Raw genomic sequence first — 20,810 nt, 5'->3', positions numbered from 1 at the left:
GATTTTTTTGCAGACTATTGAATTGTTTAATTTATTAATGAAAATCCATGTTTACAGATGGAATACCCAAATTGGAGCCAAAATCCTTTTTCTTTTTGTTGTTGTTGCTGCTCCTGGTGGTGTTATTTGTTCTATTGAGTGGATTTGATAAACTCAAACATTTATCTCTGGCCGACCCACATGTGAATGTATGCACACGCTCTCAGGATCTTATTCACAATCTTTCCCTCTTCGCCAGACTGTGAAAATCCATGCAACGTGTAACAACTCCCATACTATTTCCGGTCATTATTTAGCACCCGTTATAGCATGTCATGTCATTAATATAACATACAAGTTGTTTGTGTGTACTATGTGGCAAGACAAACAGGAGATGCTACATTTTCCCTCATTACCACCGCAGTCGATCATGTGAGAAGTCATGGCTGTCAGTCTGCTGCTGGCTCTTTCTACCAGGTGGTGCAGGGCATCTGTAATGTTTTGCAAGAGGTTAAATAAAACTCAAAATAATTAGTTGCATCAGAACATGTTCAGATGGCAGACACTCGAACCATTAGAGCGGAATGCACGACACTGTTCGCAACTAAAACCGCTTAAGTGTTAAAAGCTGCAGAATATAGGCTAACCTATCCTAATCCTGCAGTTTAAAAAGTGGAAAGTAGTTAAAGACAAAGGGATTGATATTCCACTTTTGCCCTTGAGTGAGAGAGAGAGAGCAGGAGAGAGAGAGACAGAGTGAGAGCGATTGTCCGTGTGTGTGTGTGTGTGTGTCAGAGAGAGGGGGGAGTGACAGAGAGATAATCTCTTTTGTATTTTTTGATCCCTAAATGTGGCGGTGTCCCCTTATCCCAGCTACTTAGTTTCTGCAGTGCGTAAGTGATGCCATGCACTTAGGCTGTGAAAAGCAGGTCAGTATGACCACTGAGAGAAAACCACATGTGCATCGCATGGATAGCCTTGGGATTATTCCTCACAAAATGTCTTAATTCCTCTGTTCACTAATGATCCAGGGAAAATGCCCTCTAATCTCCATTCCATTAATTAAAAAGAGCATGAGCCCGTGGAAAACCTCACCATCTGCTGCAGTTTCATTCCTGCAGACAGATTGTGTTTTCAGCCATTAAACAGGGGAACTGGGTTTTCCAGAGCAAACGGGCGGATGCGTGGAGGTGGATGGTAAACAGATACAACTGCTCTGTTTGAGTATTAATACGCTGGAAATCTGTTTTAAATATGAGCAATCCTTGCCAGGCTACTGTGATGATGTCTGGGGATTTGAGCTGCCTCCTGAGGACAATTTGACAATTTGCACACTTCAAACCCATACTATACATAGAGTCACCTTGGAGACTTGATTATCATTTTATAGTAGGCCTACGTTTATGGTAACTGTTTCTATAATGGATGGAAGTGCTTTCCTTTTTTAAATATGAACGCTCTAATGCAGTCTCTGTATTCTTCTATATGAATATCATTCTTGTTTGCACTTGGATAATGTCTTTAAAGCTGGTTTGATAAAAGCTCAACCGATATTCTCACTTAACAACATAAACAGATATAAAGGATTCTCACGTTGATTTATTTTCACAGTTCTTGTTTTGAAAATTAGTTTGTTGAAAAGTTTCTAATATAATCCTCATTCCAAATCTGTACTATCCTGCACTAATAGCTTAAAACAATCAAGTTTTTAAGAAATATTACGAATTAAAAGTCCACAACTGTAACTTTTTTTTGCACAGTTTTGTGAGTGAATGTGTTGCAGTAAGGTTTGTTTGTATCCAATTAGGCTGAACTCCATCAGATCACTCTTATAAGACATCGAATCAAGTACGTTTGACCTGCAGTCAAAGCCTGGAGACTGATGGGACATGGGTTTGATCGGGCTAGTAGGCAGGAAAGATTATCCGAGCAGATGCCGTTCCCCTCCTATTGGAACAGTAGGGCCAATAATAAACACACGCACACACACGGACACACAAACACTGCGCACACTAATCTGAGATAGACTAGTAGCCCTCGCACATCCCTTTCTCTCTCCTCTCTTTTCTCTCAAGCAGACATCTCGCTGGTTCCAGTCCCACCAAAGTCAAGTTTTTTCCAGACCGTGTTTTGCACAGTTCTGCCTTAATCATCTTGCATGCGCACACCGGAGACAGAGTCCGTAGTGTGAGTTGCGGCACTGTTTCAGCTATACAGATGGACAAACAAGGGGCGAAGAAAAGACTGTTTGGGAAATGGCATGCAGTTTGCCGTTTTGCGTTGTTCACTTGTTTCTTGGACGCAGTCCGGGGACAGATTCGATACTCTATCCCGGAGGAACTGGAGCATGGGGCTTTTGTTGGAAACATTGCAGAGGACCTGGGCTTGGATTTGGACAGGCTCTCTGCGCGCAGATTCCGAATAGTCTCAGGTGCCAAGAAGCAATACGTGGAGGTGAATTTAGAAAATGGTGTTGTATTCGTCAACGAGAGAATTGATCGCGAGGAACTCTGCGAGCAGAGTTTGTCCTGCTCTTTTCACTTGCAAGTGGTCATCGAAAACCCTCTGGAGCTGTACAGAGTAGAGATGGAAATTTTGGACGTGAACGACAACTCTCCCAGTTTCCCGTGGACTGAGTTCAATCTGGACATATCGGAGTCCGCTGCGCCAGGGTCCCGCTTCCCACTTGAGAGCGCACAGGACTTAGACGTCGGATCCAACTCGCTCCGAACATACTTGCTGAGTGTGAACGAGCATTTCCTTTTGGACATACAGACGCGCAGCGATGGCAGTAAATTCGCAGAACTAGTTCTACAAAGCCCGCTGGACAGAGAGCAGCAAAGTGCGCATCAAATGGTCCTAACGGCGGTGGACGGAGGCGCGCCGGAGAGATCCGGCACTGCGCAAATCGATATCACCGTTTTGGATGCGAACGACAACGCGCCCGTGTTCGACCAGTCGTTTTACAGAGTGAGGCTCGCTGAAAACGCACCCAAAGGAACAGTTGTCATAAAGCTCAATGCGTCCGATTTAGATGAGGGTCCCAATGCGGACATCACCTATTCATTCAGCGGCCACGCTCCCATCAAAGTGCGCCAGCTTTTCAGCGTGGACTCGCGCACGGGAGAAATCAAAGTCAAAGGAGTGATAGATTACGAAAAGGCCAGGATGCATGAAATTTACGTTCAGGCGAAAGACAAAGGGCCCTCGGCTGTGGCGGTTCACTGCAAAGTGCTGGTGAACGTTTTGGATACAAACGACAACCTCCCGGAGGTGATCCTGACGTCGGTGTCCACACCTGTGCAGGAGGACGCGCCCCCGGGAACGGTCATAGCCGTCATCAGCGTGATGGACAAGGACTCGGGTGAAAACGGGAACGTGGACTGCGAGATCCCCCACCAGGTCCCATTCCATCTCCACTCATCCTTTAAGAACTACTACACATTAGTAACTTCTGACTTTCTGGACAGAGAGGCGGTCGCGGTGTACAACATCACCCTCACCGCGCGAGATATGGGCTCCCCACCTTTATTCACGAGGAAGACTATCTTGGTCCAAGTGTCCGATGTGAACGACAACGCGCCCCGCTTCAAGCAGCCCTCCTACACGGTGTATTTGACTGAGAACAATGCTCCCGGAGCATCCATCTGCTCGGTGACTGCGCTGGACCCGGATTCTGGTCAAAACGCATACCTCTCCTATTCTGTACTGGAGGGGGACATACAGGGCATGCCCGTGTCCACTTACGTGTCCATAAACTCAGACAACGGGAACATTTACGCGCTGCGATCCTTCGACCACGAACAACTTAAAAACTTCCAGATCACCGTTCAAGCTCAAGACGCCGGGTTCCCGCCTCTGAGCAGTAACGTCTCCGTGAACGTCTTTATTTTGGACCAAAACGACAACCCGCCTGTCATCGTGTCCCCTGTCTCGCAAAACGGCAGCGCGCCCAGCGGTGCGGTGCCCCGATCGGTGGACGCAGGTTACCTCGTCGCCAAGATCAGCGCAGCGGACGCGGACGAGGGTCAAAACTCGCGTCTGTTTTATCAGCTGCTGCAAGCGACAGACCCGAGCTTGTTCAGCATCGCCCTGTACACGGGCGAGATCAGGACCATGCGCCAGTTCGTGGAGAAAGACGCCACGAGGCACAGATTGGTCATTCTCGTGAAGGACAATGGTCAGCCGCCCCTCTCGGCCACTGTTTCCATCATCCTGTCAGTGGTTGACAGCCTGCCAGATTTGCAGCCCGATTTGGGTGACCTGTCACTAAGCCCACATCACAGCTCCAACTTCACCCTGTACTTAATCGTATCTCTGGGCGCAATCTCCTTCACATTTCTGGTGGCTATCATTGTCCTGGTGGCGGCGCGGAAACTGAAGGGCAGACCGTCCAGCGGAGAGTCCGACTTCCCCTCGATCAGCTGGAGTGCCGGGAGTTGCTGCTGCTGCTGCTCGCGCTCGGAAACCTCCTCCACCACCACCACCACAGACGTGTTCAAAAAGTCCAACTTGAACGTTTGGATGTCCACAGGCGCGTCCGGCTGCGCGGAGGCAAACAGCAACGGCGCTCTGCCTCAGGTCTATTGCTACAAAATGTGTCTGACACCGGAATCGTCCAAGAGCGACTTCATGTTTCTGAAGCCCTGCAGTCCGGTGATGTCAGTTCAGCAGAACAACGCCAAGAGCACAGATTACCTCACTTCTGGCTGGAGTACGCTGGAGCGTAATGAACTGGCCAACAACAGAGCAGCAACTCCAAACGAGGTACCATATTGAAATATGCACGTAGAAACTTAAAAGTCAGCAAGTCTGTCACACTGTATCAGTTACTACACTTATCCATGTCTCTATCTGGTCGTCCTGCTGTCTCACTTCAATTACAAATGACAGAAAGGTGGACTGAAGGGCAAATGTCACAATGCATTTGACACAGTATGTATGTTTCAATAAACATCATATCTAAAGAATAAAAACAGCAACAACAAAAAACATGCATGGCTATGTTGCAGTCTTGTGCAAGTAATCCTTTGGAAAATATATCCTCAACTAACCCACATGTTGTGGTACGGGGTCAGGGCAAATGACCACGGTGTGTCAAGGTGTGTGACAGGTGTTGCAGGGATAAAAAAAGATGCACGTTTTTGTTTTAATCACAGACTTGGAGCTGCATCTAATCTTAACACAGCGGCTGTATTCGCTCTCTCGTCAACAAACAGCATCTGCATATCCACCAATACTAAACCTCACATCAAAGCAGATTAGTTACAAACTAATTTAGTCGTTTTTAGGAGATGTGACATCTTCTGAGTCAATATAAAGCTGCATCAGAGAGCCTTTTATGTAATTTGTTAAAGTGATAAATGCATAAGACAATGCAGTCCAGTTTATTTTAGTCTAGTAAAAATAGAATTAACATGAACAACAGACATAAAGGAATGTCAGTCACACTGACTTTGACTAAGCCGTATCATATGTGATGCCTTTAGCCTTGCCATTATATGTACATGAGTGCATCTAGACACAAATGCAGTGCAATTGTTCTACTTGAGGTGGCCGCTAAGTTTTTTTGATGTTTTTGTGCAGCTTACGTATTCAAACAAGGACTGGACCTGGACCAAGAACCAACGCAACTTAGCGTACAAGAGGTGAGTACATTAGATGCGTCAGTTACAATACACACGTGCACACACACGTGCACGCACACACACATGCTTAAAGTTATACTTAAGCTGTTCCCTTATCTCCCCAGGTATAGTTCGGCAAATATGGAGGGCACTCTTACTCACCAACAAAAGCCTGATGCCCACGGGTTTTCCTGCTCTGTGGCACCACAGTACTGGACCTGGGGAAACCACATGAATGGTAGGCGGCAACTATGCAATTTGGGCTCATTGAGGTTTGCATAAAAGAGGGTGGTAGGTCGGGGGGGGGGGGGGGGGGGGGGGGGGGGGGGGCTCTCTCCCCGCGTCTGTGCCCGAGGATTTGGTCTGAAATATAAAATGGTAAACTGAAAAGCAGATAATACCAGGCCCCAGAACTGGGGGGGGGGGGGGGGGGGGATTGTAATGCATCAACATGAGGATTACTAAGTCCCTGGAAGATGTGTTTAGTGCCTTTAATACCACCTTATTCAGATCAAGTATACTGTATGTAAATAAGAGCTCTTTGCAGAAATAATCTTCCGATACAAACTGTAATGTATGCGCATTTTTACAGACTGCAAGATATCTCTTCAAGAGGGAGCAGTCCCTCACTACTCGTGGACTCCCAAGTACACTCAGCCTCACTCTGAACCACCAGACTACCAGCACAACGTGTACATACCTGGCAACACGGCTGACCACAGCACTCTGAAGCTGGCTCCCAGAGGAGAACTGGATGTGTACAACACGTTCTCTACTTTTGGAAAGAAAAAGAGATTCATCTCACACTATGAACAATCTTTTGACAACGATGATGGTCTCATCGTAAGTAATGACATCTTCAAATGATAGCTATATTGCTTTTGTATATGATATATAATAGTTACAGTCATAACTATAAATTGCTTCTTGGAGGCTGACCAACTATGTTTCCCCTTTTTTCAGTGGAATTCAATACGACTCCTTAAGTATATTTTTTATTTGTGTAAATACTGAAATAAAGTATAAATAAAGTCTATTTTGAGTCATGGTGGGATCATGGTTGCAAAGGCTGTGGCTGGAGCACTGGCAGAGAAGGTTTTTCTTTTCCAGCAGCGGTGAGCTCAGGTAAATGTGATTTGGTCTGTTTGGAGGCTGCTGGTTCTCAGACTGAATGTCTATTTTGAAAAGAAATATCACAATTTCAGCAGCTTACAGTCTATTACACAAGGCTCGTCCATGTACCACTCACTTTTTTTATACAGACACACTTTTTTTGTCTCACAGGGACACGTGCTGTGTGTCAAAAGTGAACTGACTAACTGTAACAGCCAGACACTTTATACTTCATAGCCTCAAGCTAACACATTTAAGATATGTTTTACATATATGTAACTACAGTCTTTGTGGCCATTGTTCTTCACAAACTGTAAATCTTGGTTAGATAATGAAGCTGTGCCACAGTTCAACATCTTTCATCCGATCACATCTGGTGCATTAATAAGAGACAGGTCATGTGTTTGTGTCGTTAAAGGTTATACAACAGAAAAGAGATTTAAATGCCGTAGGCATCTGCTTTCACAAAGATGACATTGAAAAGATGAGTGAAACCCTGCAACGTGTCCACCGAACAGGGGTCAGTGAGGGATTGTTTTACAAGCGATAGCATCACCGCTGTGATGGTACTAACTGGGCCTGTGCAGTGGACCGTCACACTGACACACACCGCATCGAACAGTTGACACTCAGGAGGGCAACAACACAGGTGCTACTGCAAATTAGACACGCTCACACCTCTTGTACCACTCAGATTGTTTGATCGCAAGCCACTGCTAGTATAATTCAGTCAGTGGTTATATGCATTCTAGATTTGTATTCATCACAGAGTGTGAATCACTCTGTATATATATATATATATATACTTTATGTACAGTATCAATATCAATAAATCTGTCCCTGAACTCTGCAGTTGTTGTTTATTGACGGACATATTTCATTCCTGTCATTTAATATGCCAATGTGTTTATCTTGCGCTGAAATAACGTCTAGAGTAACGTAGCATTCATTTCACCGTGAATGAATAAATGCATCAAAAACAATAAAGCTGTAAAAGTAAACTTGTGGAAGTGAAGTCAAAGTCGTCAAAAGCTGACGATGAGGATTTATCAGATCAAACGGTGTAAATCACAATTACAGTTGTTTTCTATCAATTCAGTCTGTGCCCAGATGCTGACATTGAGATTTATCTCCAGAGGGGTTAAGCGGTGTGATCCACGGACTCATATTTTTCGGACGTCAACTGTCAAGACCACTGCACAATTATTTACCCCAGTTCCCTGCAGAGATACAATCAGGTGTAATCATATAAGCCAACTCCTCTAAATCTTCTAAAAGTTGAAGGCAAGAGTCAGGAGGATCCTCCCTTTACGACATGGACACCAGCGTATGAAGCCTATGGAAGAGGAAGCTGTTGTGACTTATGGCCTTGTGTCATTTAACCTTTTCTCTTGACATTTCGGTCAATGAAAACCAGGATTTTAACTACAACTCTGGAGGTAATCCTCAAGATCTGTCGCCTCTAACTGAGCCACTGCAGACCAACGGGTTCATCTTGGGCCTGACTGCCTCAGTGAACTGTGTTGAATTCAAAAAGCTGAGTGCCAAAGGGTCAGTTTCAGATGTATTTCGAACTCTCTGAACATCGAGTCAGAAGGATAAACCCTTTGAGGAAAAAACTGTATATATATCCCCGTCAGTTAGAGACTACTAGGATTTGAAATACAAATCCAGATAGGCCCACAACAACATCCTGCCAATAATTACAGATACTCCAGCCAACATTTATATTTGACTGTATCAGCACCAGTACCGAAATCAGCCAGGCTTAGCAGTCATAATATGTCCCATGTGCAATAAGCAGAATCACATAGCATATGTCTTGTTTCGGTGCCATGTAAAATCTGTTCGGAGACCAATCTGTGTTGCTTTATGTCCTTCCATCTCCCCCTTTTCTCTCCCAACTATCCATAGCTTCCACCACTGAGGTTGAGCAGAAGAGTCTCCCCTGTTTCTCCACTAGAGGGTTCCATTCCCTCACAGACACCTCTTTTAAAAAAAACAATACCTATTATGACTGTGCATGGTATGTTTGTTGGAATTCACCATTTCATTTCAATAACGGTCTTGAATGATATTTTACTCTTTTATCAGCCTTCATCTGATAACTAAGTGTGCATTACGATGGAATATTAGTGCATTTTTAGTTTGAATACAATGAGTTTGTAAAAAAGGAACAGGATATGTCTTGTATATCATTTAATATGTCAGAATTGCTACATACAGTGATATATATATATATATATATATATATATATATATATATATATATATATATATATGGCAGCACAATAAATCCATACTATATTAAAATGCTATTTTCATGCCTCATGTTTGCCAGGAGCTCTAACGTATCCCCTCACCCCTGCTCTATACACTGTTGGGTGTTGGGTACCACTGCTTCTATAAACAGTATGTAACACCTAGCATGACCACGACTCCTATATCCCTCGTTCAATTAGCAACTGGGTGAGAATGGCCCCTGGAAATACATGACTTTGACGGAGAAAAGCAATGCATGACGTGGAGATTGACAGACAATCATGAAAAAAATCATGATAAAATAAACTACAAAGCAATCAATATATGTAGAAAAACCACACCACCCCAAAACACACCCACTGCAGTGCTTCCTTATTACAAACATTATGTGCACAAAACAAACAAGAAATAAAATGACATAGTAGTGTATGGTTGTGTCTGCAAATGGATGATTATTGGCTATTTCATCTCCAAAGATAACAGTGGCAATACTACAAATATAATAGCATTTCGCTCGTCGCTGATCCTTCATCATGTTACATGTTTTACATGTGAGCTTTAAGATCCTGTAGGCGTCTTGCTGGGATGGATCAGGAACGCGATGAGGGCAACGGTGAGGTGTTACTGCCTTGTCTCTAATTGTTACAGTCTGTCTGTTATTACTGCATGTCTCTTTCTCCTCAATATGTTGTCACTTAAATCAATACAACAAAATGTTGATTTAAAAATGGATAAGCCCCTTTGCCTTGCTGTCATACTACGGGAACTATGTGTGAAAAGGGTCACTGAGTCTTTACTCAAAAAGAGAAATCTTTACATTTGAGATTTAATTATGACAAAGCTACTGTACACTATCTGGCAAGTCATTATTAAGTTAATTCAACTACAGCTTTGTAGTTTTTTCATCCAAATTATTTTGTCCACTTTGACCACTGTTGTCCAAAGCAAGTTACACTTTGGGCCTGACATCATGTTACAACATTTCTGGGGTTGTTTTTCATCAGGGACACAATTTCAGGGTTCTAAAGTCCTAATTAATATACCACTGTGCAACACAGATATTTCCTTTTTTATACAGACATACGAAGGCAAAATGGACACTATGAATCACTGAATTATTTTTAAAAATAACACTTTAAATGCATTAAAGTAACAGATAATATAGCGTGTGTGATGTGTCAGGTCCAGATCCTCCTGTAATTCTTCATATTGTCACCAGATGGAGCTAAAGGACAAGAATGCTGAGGACCATCCACAGCTTACTGCCGACCATGTCAGTGTACATTCCCATTAGTTTGGGAATCCAGACCTATTCAAATATAGCAGCAAGCACAAATAATAATGGGAAGTAAAAGTTGTTTGGGCCATGGCACTACCCATGCAAAATGGTCAGTGCAAAGCTTTACTGTGCAGTAGGTCACATAATACTAACAGTAACCACCATAGGGACAGAGACAGATATGAATGACATACCAACGTTTCCCTGTGATCCACATTTGGTAATATCTTGACTGTAACCTTCAAAGTATTGAAGGCTCTGGGAATATCCTGGTTTGTTCTTTCCGAGAATATTCTTTTACATATCTTCACAAAACGTCTGTATAATGTCCACGGAAGGCCTTTTAAATATATTTGAATAAATACATCGGAAATAAAATAGATTTGAATTCAATAAATGAATAGGACCGATTTCTCCTTTGAACCACATACCTGTATCCATCATAGTGTGAGTATATCAGGCGAGATACACGAAACCTGTCCAAGGAAATTTATGGGAATAATATTCTGTAATCATGAGGGATATTTAAAAATTAAAATTAATAAAAAGAATAAAAAGAATAATCTCAGGCTGCGCCACAACTAGCCTTTGTGTATTTGGACAATGTTTTCTTAAATAAAATAAACTTTGAATTCAGACTATCACCTCCCCCCTTATGTCCACCCCATCGTCTCAGTGATGCCGCCCCAGCAGCCCACACAGATGCTGCCTCCGCCCCTGCAGAGCATTTGCCGTGAGAGCTCAGCTCCTCCAGCGGTACTGTACCGTGCATGGCCTGCTGCAGCTACAGCTACAACTGGTGGAGGCAAGAATGACACCGGCGCTCCCCTGAATCCAGACGACCTGATCGCTAAGAACGGATCTGTTTCACTTCGAGATAAGAAAAAACAAACCACCACAGCGACGATGGCGCGTGTCTTTGCACCCGTACGGAGACATTTGATCGCGGCAGTTTTTACGTTCGTTGCACTGTGGGGATGTGCGCTCTCCATCACCCGGTACTCGATTCCGGAGGAGATGGAAGAGGGCTCCTTTGTTGCCAACCTGGCCACGGATTTGGCTCTGGATGTTCGCAGTTTGGTGCAGCGCAGCGCAAAGCTCGATGTCATTCACAGCAAAAATTACCTCGACATCAACAAAGAAACCGGGGAGCTGGTGATCCGCGAGAAGATAGACCGGGAGAGCATATGCATGACTAAAGCGACCTCGTGCTTTCTGAAAATGGATGTCATACTGGAGAACCCCATTCGCATTTTTAACATCGAGTTGGAAATCATGGACATCAACGACAACGCGCCCGTGTTCCGCAGAAGGACAATGCACTTGGACATATCGGAGGCAACCCCTCCCGGTGAGCGCTTTTCACTGACAAACGCCGTGGATGCGGATGTGGGGGCGAACTCGATCAAGACCTACTATCTCAGCGAAAGCAAGTACTTCAACATCGACATACAAACTGGCAGCGATGGCTCCAAATACGTCGACTTGGTGCTGAACGGTCAATTGGACCGAGAGGAGCACACGGTGCACAATTTGATTTTAACAGCTGTGGATGGAGGGGTGCCTCCCCGCTCCGGCACAGCCAGCATCGTTATCAACGTCCTGGATATCAATGACAACGCCCCCCTGTTCAGTCAGCCGGTGTTTGCGGTTAATGTCTCTGAGAACACGGCTGCGGGGACCGTGGTCATGACCTTAAACGCGACAGACTTGGATGAAGGCACTAACGCTCAGCTGGTATATTCATACACACTGTACACCTCGGAGAAGACTCAAGAGCTCTTCTCGCTTGACCCAAACACTGGTGAGATCAAGGTGAAGGGGGTGATCGACTACGAGGAGGCCCAGAGCTTCGAGATGCACATCCAGGCTCAGGACAGAGGGGTGAACCCCAAGGCGGGACACTGTAAAGTCACGGTGTTCGTCACAGACCTGAACGACAACTACCCCGAGGTGACCATACAGTCTGTGAAAAGTGCACTGACGGAGGACGTCTCCGTGGGGACACTGATAGCGGTGGTCAGCGTCAACGACAGGGACTCGGGAGCCAACGGTCAAGTGGAGCTCACCTTGCATCGGCAGGAATCCTTGCCGTTCCTCCTGAACAAATCCTCTGAGGGTTACTTTGAGCTGCTGGTTTCGAAGCCACTGGACAGAGAGGTGATAAGCAAATATGACATCACGCTGAGGGTGACGGACAAGGGCTCGCCGCCCTTAGCTGAGAACGAAACAATCACTCTGGAGATTCTGGACATCAATGACAACGCACCCGCATTCTCCCAGTCCTTCTACACAATCCATGTTGTGGAGAACAATCAACCAGGGGCGTTATTGACATCCCTTAGTGCGTTTGACCCCGATCTCAACGAGAACCAGTACTTAGTCTATTTCATAATGGAGAAAGAGATTGTTAACACGTCAATGTCAATGCTGTTCTCCATCAACCCTGAGAATGGTGATCTTTATGCCCTGAAGACCTTTGACTATGAGAGAGAGAGGGATTTCCTCTTCCACATCGAGGCCCGGGACTCTGGTGTTCCACCGCGGAGCAGCAATGTGACAGTTCACATCATCATCCTGGACCAAAACGACAACACCCCGCTCATAGTGTCACCTTGGCGGGCCCAGGGCTCCGTGGTAGAGGAGGTGATACCGAGGTCCACGGACAAGGGGCACCTGATCGCCAAAGTGATCGCCATTGACGCCGACTCCGAGCAGAATGCCAGGGTCACATATCAGCTCCTGCAGATCAGCGACGCGACCCTGTTCAGCCTGGACCAGTACAACGGCGAGATCCGGACAACGCGGATGTTCAGCTACAGAGACCCGAGACAGCAGCGGCTGGTGATCGTCGCCAAAGACAACGGCCAGCCGGCTCTCTCCGCCACCGTCACCATCAAGATATCGACGGTGGAACACGTCATGTCCTTTTCGGAGACCACAGAGCTGCCACTGGAGTACGACGTCTTCACAGACCTAAACCTGTACTTAGTAATTGGTTTAGGGGCTGTGTCATTTCTGCTGCTGATAACCATCTTGGTTATTATTGTGCTGAAGTGTCAAAAACCAAAGCCAAAGGCCTTCAAGATCCCCCCTCCCAACAGAAACAGCGTGATCAGTAGGAACAGCATGATCAGCCAGAGGAGCTCCACCATCGCAGATTCCACCCTGATCTCCAGCGATGCCTACTGGTACAGCTTGTTCCTCGCTGAGACCAGGAAAGGCAAAGTGGTCGTGAGACAGCCGATAATTCCCAAAGGAGCTGGCTATTTCGTGTCCAGTATACCCAGGAGCATAGGGCCAAGTGAGACCACAGACTCCAGAGCATCCACACTGGAGGTATGTATGAATGAATTGGTAGCTGGGCGCTTGCAGACAACGCAGAGGGAAGCAGAAAAAAAGTGTTGATGAGACAACTAATTGGTGTGTTCAGGGACCTACTGTAGTATAAAAAGTTCTTGTCATGATTTTTTTTTTCTCCCTGGAAGGCCGACGGATGTTTTGTCGTATATGTGGACGCAAGTTGGTTAAAATAATGTTTGCAGGTTCAAAGAAGTGCCTTTGCTATCGTACCACTGTAACATTATTTTGTAGTTATCAAGCTGGTAAACTAGCTCCACCTCGATCAGCTACAACATTAAAATGCTACTGCACATTGGTGCATCGGTATTAAGAATATAATAATGTCATATACAGTATACTAGTATCAGTTACAGGGGCCAGGTTGCCTGCAGACCAAGTACTTTTATTGTGTTTACTTTTAAGTGCACGTTTGAGCTAATGCTTCTGTCCTGTACTGAGATTTGAATGCAGGACTTTTATTCTTACTGAAGTATTTTTTACAGTACTTTTACTTAAGTCAAGGATCTGAGTTCTTCTCCCATCAACTCTCATCACACGTACTTTGAACACCAACGACAGAAAAACCAACAGTAGTGGATATGTAGTACGCAGATATGCTACTTAAGTAAAAGTAGTGAAGCCACAGTATAGAAATACTCTGTTAAAAGTAAAAGTCCTGCATTTAAATGTTTACTTAAATAAAAGTACAAAAGTATTAGCATCCAAAATGACTAAAAAAGTGAAAGTACTCATCATGCACAATGGCCCATTTCAGAATAAGAATATGTCATTGGATTATGATTATTGATGCATTAATATGTTCGTCACTTTAATGTTGCTGAAGGTGGAACTCATTTTAATAGCTTTATATATCTTCTGTGATTCAAGTTTCTGTGTAGTCTAAGTACAAATGAAACATGCTGCTAACGAAAACAGAAACAGGACAAATATTTGATGGTGTAAAAATACTACATTAGGTCCAAAATGATTCCTAAACATTCTACTGCACTGTTATATTTACATTTATATATATATAATCGACTGTAATGTACCTATTTCCAAAGGCAACAGAAGTGAAAAACCTGTGAAATAACTTACAAGAAAATAGGCACGCTGATTAATACCAGTGTATTTCGAGGGCAAACAAACAACTGAAAACGGTGCCACTGTTCGATGTCTTATCTAGTATGTAGGTCATTTATTGCGGATGCATAACACACGATCAGAGCCTAACTATTGGCTGTGTAAGAGGGGGAGCGCTTCAAAGACGCCCAGACATGGAGGAGTTCTCTTCAAGGACAAGAGATACCGCTGCACCGAGACGCACCATGCTGGGGGTCTCTGGGGTCCCCAGCAGCGCTCCTGCACACAGCAGACCGCAATCAAATGTCGGAGCGCTGAAACCGATCCAGATGTTGTTTGCTTTTGTGCAGCTGGACCGGCAGAGTAAACTGAAACAAGTGATCCACTGAAAGATTAAACAACATGAATATGCATAAATGCACAGGCGCATGCGTGTAAAGAGAGAGAGAGAGAGATGATGTGTATGTATTGTAAGTGTGAGTGTCTGAGTTTCACACGTACCACTGAACTTGTCTCTTTCTTCTGTTCTTAAGTACTCAAAATGACAGGAAGTCCATTCTACAACTGGAGGTATGCTGGTTGCAAACTACATCCTGTAGAGCCACTATAATTTCCTATCTTTCCCTATTTGGTATCCACTCTTGGTTTGGTCTCAACGATCCAGTTTGATAAACTGTCACAGTTCCTGATGCAAATATTTGGTGCAGACCTTTGGTCAACGCAGTGTCCTGATTAAACAGAGCAGAATCAAATATTATCTTTCGTCCCCAGGTCAGACTCTGTCCCTCACAAAACCAACAGTCATTGTGGGGCAGTACAATTTAAATTGGCCAGTCTCTCAAGTGCGAAAAAAAAGCAGATAGCTTACTGAGAGCTGCGATTAGAATAAAACTGGCTGCTGGTCAGACCTGTGTTGTGAACATCTGGCTAGCTTGGCGGAGATTCGGGGTAAAGGGATGGCAAAGATAGAAAAAAAAAGGGCTCAGAGAATGATTTGTCCCAAATAGGGTCTCGGCATGTAACATACCTGAGAGCACAGACCGTGTCAACTATCTCCGCATCCTTGCACATGAGCTCAAATATATGGCCTATAATAATAAGCCTATTTCCCTTCTATAGTTGTAATATTGGCCCGCCAAGTACCAAATAGCACATTGTGATGCCTGCGTGTGCATGCTTTAATTACACCCTTTGCTTCCCTATTCTAGTTAATGTGTTTGTCCTATTTTATTTCAGCTGTGTATGATGTCAGTCTGATTTCCATGGTAAAAAATGTAATCCTCAACAAGCACGATTTGACAGAAAAACTATAGCAGCAAGTTGTTTATTTAGCCCTAAATTGAAATCAATGATGGTGGCAGTAACCAGTCACGAGCCACTGTTGCATGAGTGAGGACTTTCTAGAAGTTTATGTGCAGGTTGACTTTCTGTGTGGGCTAATTCTATATTCTGTCTCTCAGCAGGCGCCCAGAAGAGACCTGCCATGATATAATCATCTCCTCATGAGAGTCTCTGGCTGGAATTCTTCCCTGTGACTCACAAAGAAGATGTAAAACATCTGTCCTCCCTCAGCCCCTCCGCTCCAACTTGTTCTTTCTCTCTAGCGACTAGAAACATCGACCACGAACCACCTCAGCTTTCTACCTTCTTTTCTCTCTTAAGCATGGATCTGCATGATTCTCCAACATTCAAAAATATTTGGACATATTGAAATCATTCATGGCAGGACGTTTGGACATTGCCTTCGGACGTTGCCTCATGTAGTCAGTCATTCCCTCCTTAACGCTTTGAAACTCCTCAGTGGACATATTTGCCTTCTATTCCAGGGTTTACTCTGTGTGCTGTAGTTCTAGGAACCATCAGTAGCTCAACACATCCGTAAGTCGCAATCATGCAACCTTTTCTAAGCAAGAGCTCCAAACACGCCTATTCACAAACACGCGTATGGATCAGGGTGAATATGATTCTTCCGTACAGCTGATAAATGCTGAACTGTAGCTGGTTACGTCACTGATTCAGGCTTTTCACTCGGTGTTGATCTTTTCTTCTGAATAATAATTTCTACCGTATTATGAGTCTTGCTGTTCAGTAAGGGTCACACTGTCAACTAGTAACTTGCCGATAAAATAATCAATGATCTGATTTTCTTTTTTTTTACAATGTTTGTTCTACTCAACAGTGATGAATGTGTGAAAATGACAAAAAAAGAATGAAAGAAAAAAAAAGAAGAAAAAAAACCAAACATAGGAGATCCATTGTTTCTCATTTTATTTGATTGTAGATACTGTAGTTCTATTATAATGAGGTCAGAGAAGCAAAAGGACTTTTGACGGCCTCACTAACATCAGGTGTACAGTTCATACCTTATCAGACATCCGTGCTGTTATATCTGATTGGACACATTGTTATCTGGCTGTAATGGGGAGTCAGGAATCACAGTGTGCGAGGTTGAATGGGGGAGGTGTGTCCTCATCAAATAGTCATTCAGAGGCTCTATGACATCACACAATGGGGCCAGAGCGGGCAGCATGTGAAACATTCAAACATGACCGACAGTAATTTTCAAAACAGGGTCAAATGTCAAATCCACTTTTTCTGTACACAAGGTTCTTCTTTTCACAATTATAAGATGTTATCATCCCAATCTAATTCCCACCGATAAATCTGGCAATACAAATATGAACTGCAGTCATTTATTGCACAAAAAAAAAAAAATATTTTGTAATGATGATACATACTGAAAAGATTAAGAATATTGAAATGTATTAATCCTTGCCATGGTACAAGGGGGGGTATAAGGTCAAGGCAAGGTATTGTTTTATGAATATTCATGTTTTTATAGATATTTTATGTATTTAACTTTTAATGCTGCTTTTGTGAGCTTCTTCAAGGGCATTTTTGTGTTGCATATTCGTAGTTTAGTGCATATGATGTTGTTTTGATAGCGTACATAAGTTACAAATTGAAACTAGAGTACTTTTTCTTGACCTCAAAGGTAGCGCTGTTGCACTACTGTGAAGCCCAGGACTTTCATTTCTCAGAAACAAGGAGCTCATTAGGACCACTTATTAGGGTGCTAAATGATCGCGCCTAATTGGGTGAGGTAGGGAGATGGGATTGGGAGAAGGGGAGCAAAGTGCTAATTATAGTCGCAGTATTTTAGAGCCGACTCTGCAAGTAAAACTAAAAACAAAACAAAAATTGAAAACATAGACAGTGCATAAGTATTATTAAGCAGATGACAGCACTTTGAAATATGCACCAGATCTAAATGTGATCGCAGCACTCACTCGGTAATGCAGCGGAGAGAGAATATTTCTAGATGTATCGAGCTACATATTCTGAGTCGGTGAAATCTAACCTCTCTCTCTCTCTCGTCCTCTCATCCTCTCCCACTGTTGCCTGGCGCTGGTGGTGCACCAGGCTTCCCAGACGTAAACACAGCTGTCTGTCCGACTAAAGATGTCACTTAATGAGGGATCTCTTGCTGTGGAGTACATGTTATGTGTGCAATCAACGCCTGAACCGGTTGAATCCAACAGTGTGTATAGAATTAACGAATTGCACATATGATGAGATCCTTGCGTGCCTTCTGCATTGTAAAAGATATATATATATATATATATATATATATATATATATATATATATATATACATATATATATATATATATGTGACTGTTGATGAATGAAATAAAGGCATGTCATACAGTATTACAAATTACAAAAATGACAGTACCCCAATGATGAAATACCTTGAATTGCTAAGACGTCGCTGGATAGGGGCTCAGCCTTTTGGTTTCAGGCTCTACTGAGAACCGGTAAATGCATTTAACTGTAAATTGAACTGCTTTATACTTTGTGTTTTTTATACAGTACTTTTTTGATATCTACAGTATCTGTATTCACTGTGATCAAATGGCACAGGAGGTGCTTGTGCTTGGTATAGTAAAACTGCGTTATTTCTCATTTGTGTAACACCGCTCAGTTTCTTCTTTCTTTTTTTTCCTCTGATAATTTGCCAGTCAGATTGTACAGTATGCTTCGGGAATTGCATCAAACCCAATCCAGTTCCATCCCACTTAGTGGATCAAAGACAGAATGGGAGAGAATGGTCTTGCTTTATTTTCAAGTCTAGTTAATTGTCAAAACTTTTGATGTTGCTTATTTGGCTTAAATGTTCTGCCTGATCATGCTAGTTTGAATAAAGCTTTTTAATCTCTTTCTGCTATGTCTGTGATGAAATATGAAAAGGAGTTATCAAAAGTGACTTCTGGAATGTGTCTCTCTCTCTCTCTCTCTCTCTCTCTCTCTCTCTCTCTCTCTCTCTCATTCCCCTTGCATACACATTTTGACCCAGTTTCTCTGCATAACGCTCTGTACTAATTCTTGGAAATTGAAAACTAAATAAAGGCGATGTGCCTGCAGTTCAAATCGCAGAAGCAGACAAATAATAGCTTTGTCAGGATTAGTGAAAGCCTAGAGCCAAACTGTAGAGCCTGCTCTGACCACACAGGGCCGTCAGTCTGCAGTCCTGCAGGAGACTGGTGAGTGAGGGCCAAATTCATTTGTATGATTTGAGGCAAATCTCACTACAATCAATAGCACCAAGTCTGTCTACTTTAGTAATCTCTCTGTTTGTTTGAAAAGGATTTGGGTATTATTACCAGTTATTGCTATATAATAAAATAACAAGTTCAATTTGAAATCTATCGATTAATCGGTCATCAGCTACATTTGGAGCTTGAAATTCAAGATAGTTATATCATACAGTGTGTTGGATAGGGGCTGAACCAATGGATGCCACTTTGCCAGCACTTTGCAACGCTGGCGCGGCTGTATTAGAGGCCTTCAGGTCTGCTGGTTACTTTAAGTGCTTTAAGAGAATTGGAAGTAGGTTAGGAGGAAATAAAGCAGTGCACCTGTGGCTACATTCATGTGTGCTGAGTATTGCTGTAATACTTGCCATCAAATGTACCTCCCCAGTGGGCTACATCTTTAGAACTAGTGCTGTCCATGGTGCTGAAAGTGTTATGCAACACAGTTGCAAAAAAAAAAACCAGGACACTGGGGTAAAAAAAAAAAAAATGTTTATTAGACTGTTTACTTGGCAGTATGTGTTTACAGGGTGCCCTGTCATTTTTTTTTTGGTCTGCTGAGAATAAGTACCCACATCTCTGATTTGTTCAGCACGTCAAATCGTATAAATGGTGCGATATTAAACGGCAACTGGGGCTACGGTGTCCTTTCACAGTCCGGAGGTATGCAGGTCAGGTGTACTGAAACCCTCCATGTGCTGGTGAATCAATGCAATGTGCATCAATCACAGAAGAGCTAGATAACCTTCTCCTCTGCACTGCAAAGAAGTACCAGCTTCATCGGATGACGATTTGTGGTCTGGAAAAAGGTAAGCACACAGACAAGCCATTATACATCATCGGGACTTCTTAATGCAGTGCTGCAGCGCTTTCATTTCTAGTCTTTGGGCCTCATCATAAATCACTCTAAGAATTGCCGTCCTTCACAATTAGAGAGCTGCTTTTGTTTGCATAGAGCCGTACTTGCAGAGAGCAGCGTATTGATCCAGTAAGTGTGCTTCACGATTGCGTACGGGATTAGAATATTAAAAAACGGTTTTCAGAAATGAGTTAAAGCTGCTTAAGCATATTTCAACCAGATTATGTGGATTTGTTCAATCCTGTCTAGATATAAAAGTCCATTTTGTTAACTCAGTTTCAATGTATTTGCACTAACACACTTTCCAACATTGATCTTGACGTTAAAACTACTCTCCTTTTATATCAATTCAACAATGTACTGTTGGTTTAGTCCCAAACAGCAGTATTGGGAGGCCAATTCCTTGCTTAAAGCTGTAGATGGCAACAGTCAGTTCAAGCTTTGGCATGCGGCAGTATGTGTTCTCTAGTGCCCTCTGTCTGTGCTTTTAGGCCTCGGGGACTATCATAATAAGTGCAGACCAGCTATTACTGCACATGTCATTTGGATTTTTAGGAACAGATTCCAAAGCTCTGACATAATTAGGCCATGTCAGCGCAACTTTGCCAACTAGACAGTGCAACTGTGTGCAAGTGCACAAGTCCTTTTACACTCAACACCGCTGCAGT

At 43.4% G+C, this 20,810-nt stretch overlaps 2 protein-coding genes across 2 annotated transcripts; both read left to right on the top strand.

The window, feature by feature from the left end:
- Positions 1-2,196: 2,196 nt before the first annotated feature.
- LOC306705122 (protocadherin gamma-C3-like) lies at positions 2,197-6,473 on the top strand (the record flags this gene model as incomplete). Its single annotated transcript, XM_079171816.1, has 4 exons — positions 2,197-4,746; positions 5,566-5,627; positions 5,732-5,844; positions 6,199-6,473. The coding sequence occupies 4 exons, from the start codon at positions 2,197-2,199 to the stop codon at positions 6,471-6,473; spliced, it is 3,000 nt and encodes a 999-aa protein (XP_079027942.1).
- A 4,693-nt stretch (positions 6,474-11,166) lies between these two features.
- On the top strand, positions 11,167-15,255 carry LOC306705123 (protocadherin alpha-C2-like; the record flags this gene model as incomplete). The annotated part of the gene is made up of 2 exons (XM_079171817.1): positions 11,167-13,599; positions 15,219-15,255. 2 exons carry the CDS (start codon positions 11,167-11,169, stop codon positions 15,228-15,230), a joined length of 2,445 nt encoding a protein of 814 aa, XP_079027943.1. The 3' UTR covers positions 15,231-15,255.
- Positions 15,256-20,810: the final 5,555 nt, after the last annotated feature.

The sequence above is a fragment of the Pholis gunnellus genome (genome assembly GCF_910591455.1).
Source record: "Pholis gunnellus genome assembly, chromosome: 13".
NCBI lineage: Eukaryota > Metazoa > Chordata > Actinopteri > Perciformes > Pholidae > Pholis > Pholis gunnellus.
The sequence above is the reverse complement of the archived record's forward strand: the minus strand, read 5'-3'. Positions and strand labels throughout refer to the sequence as shown.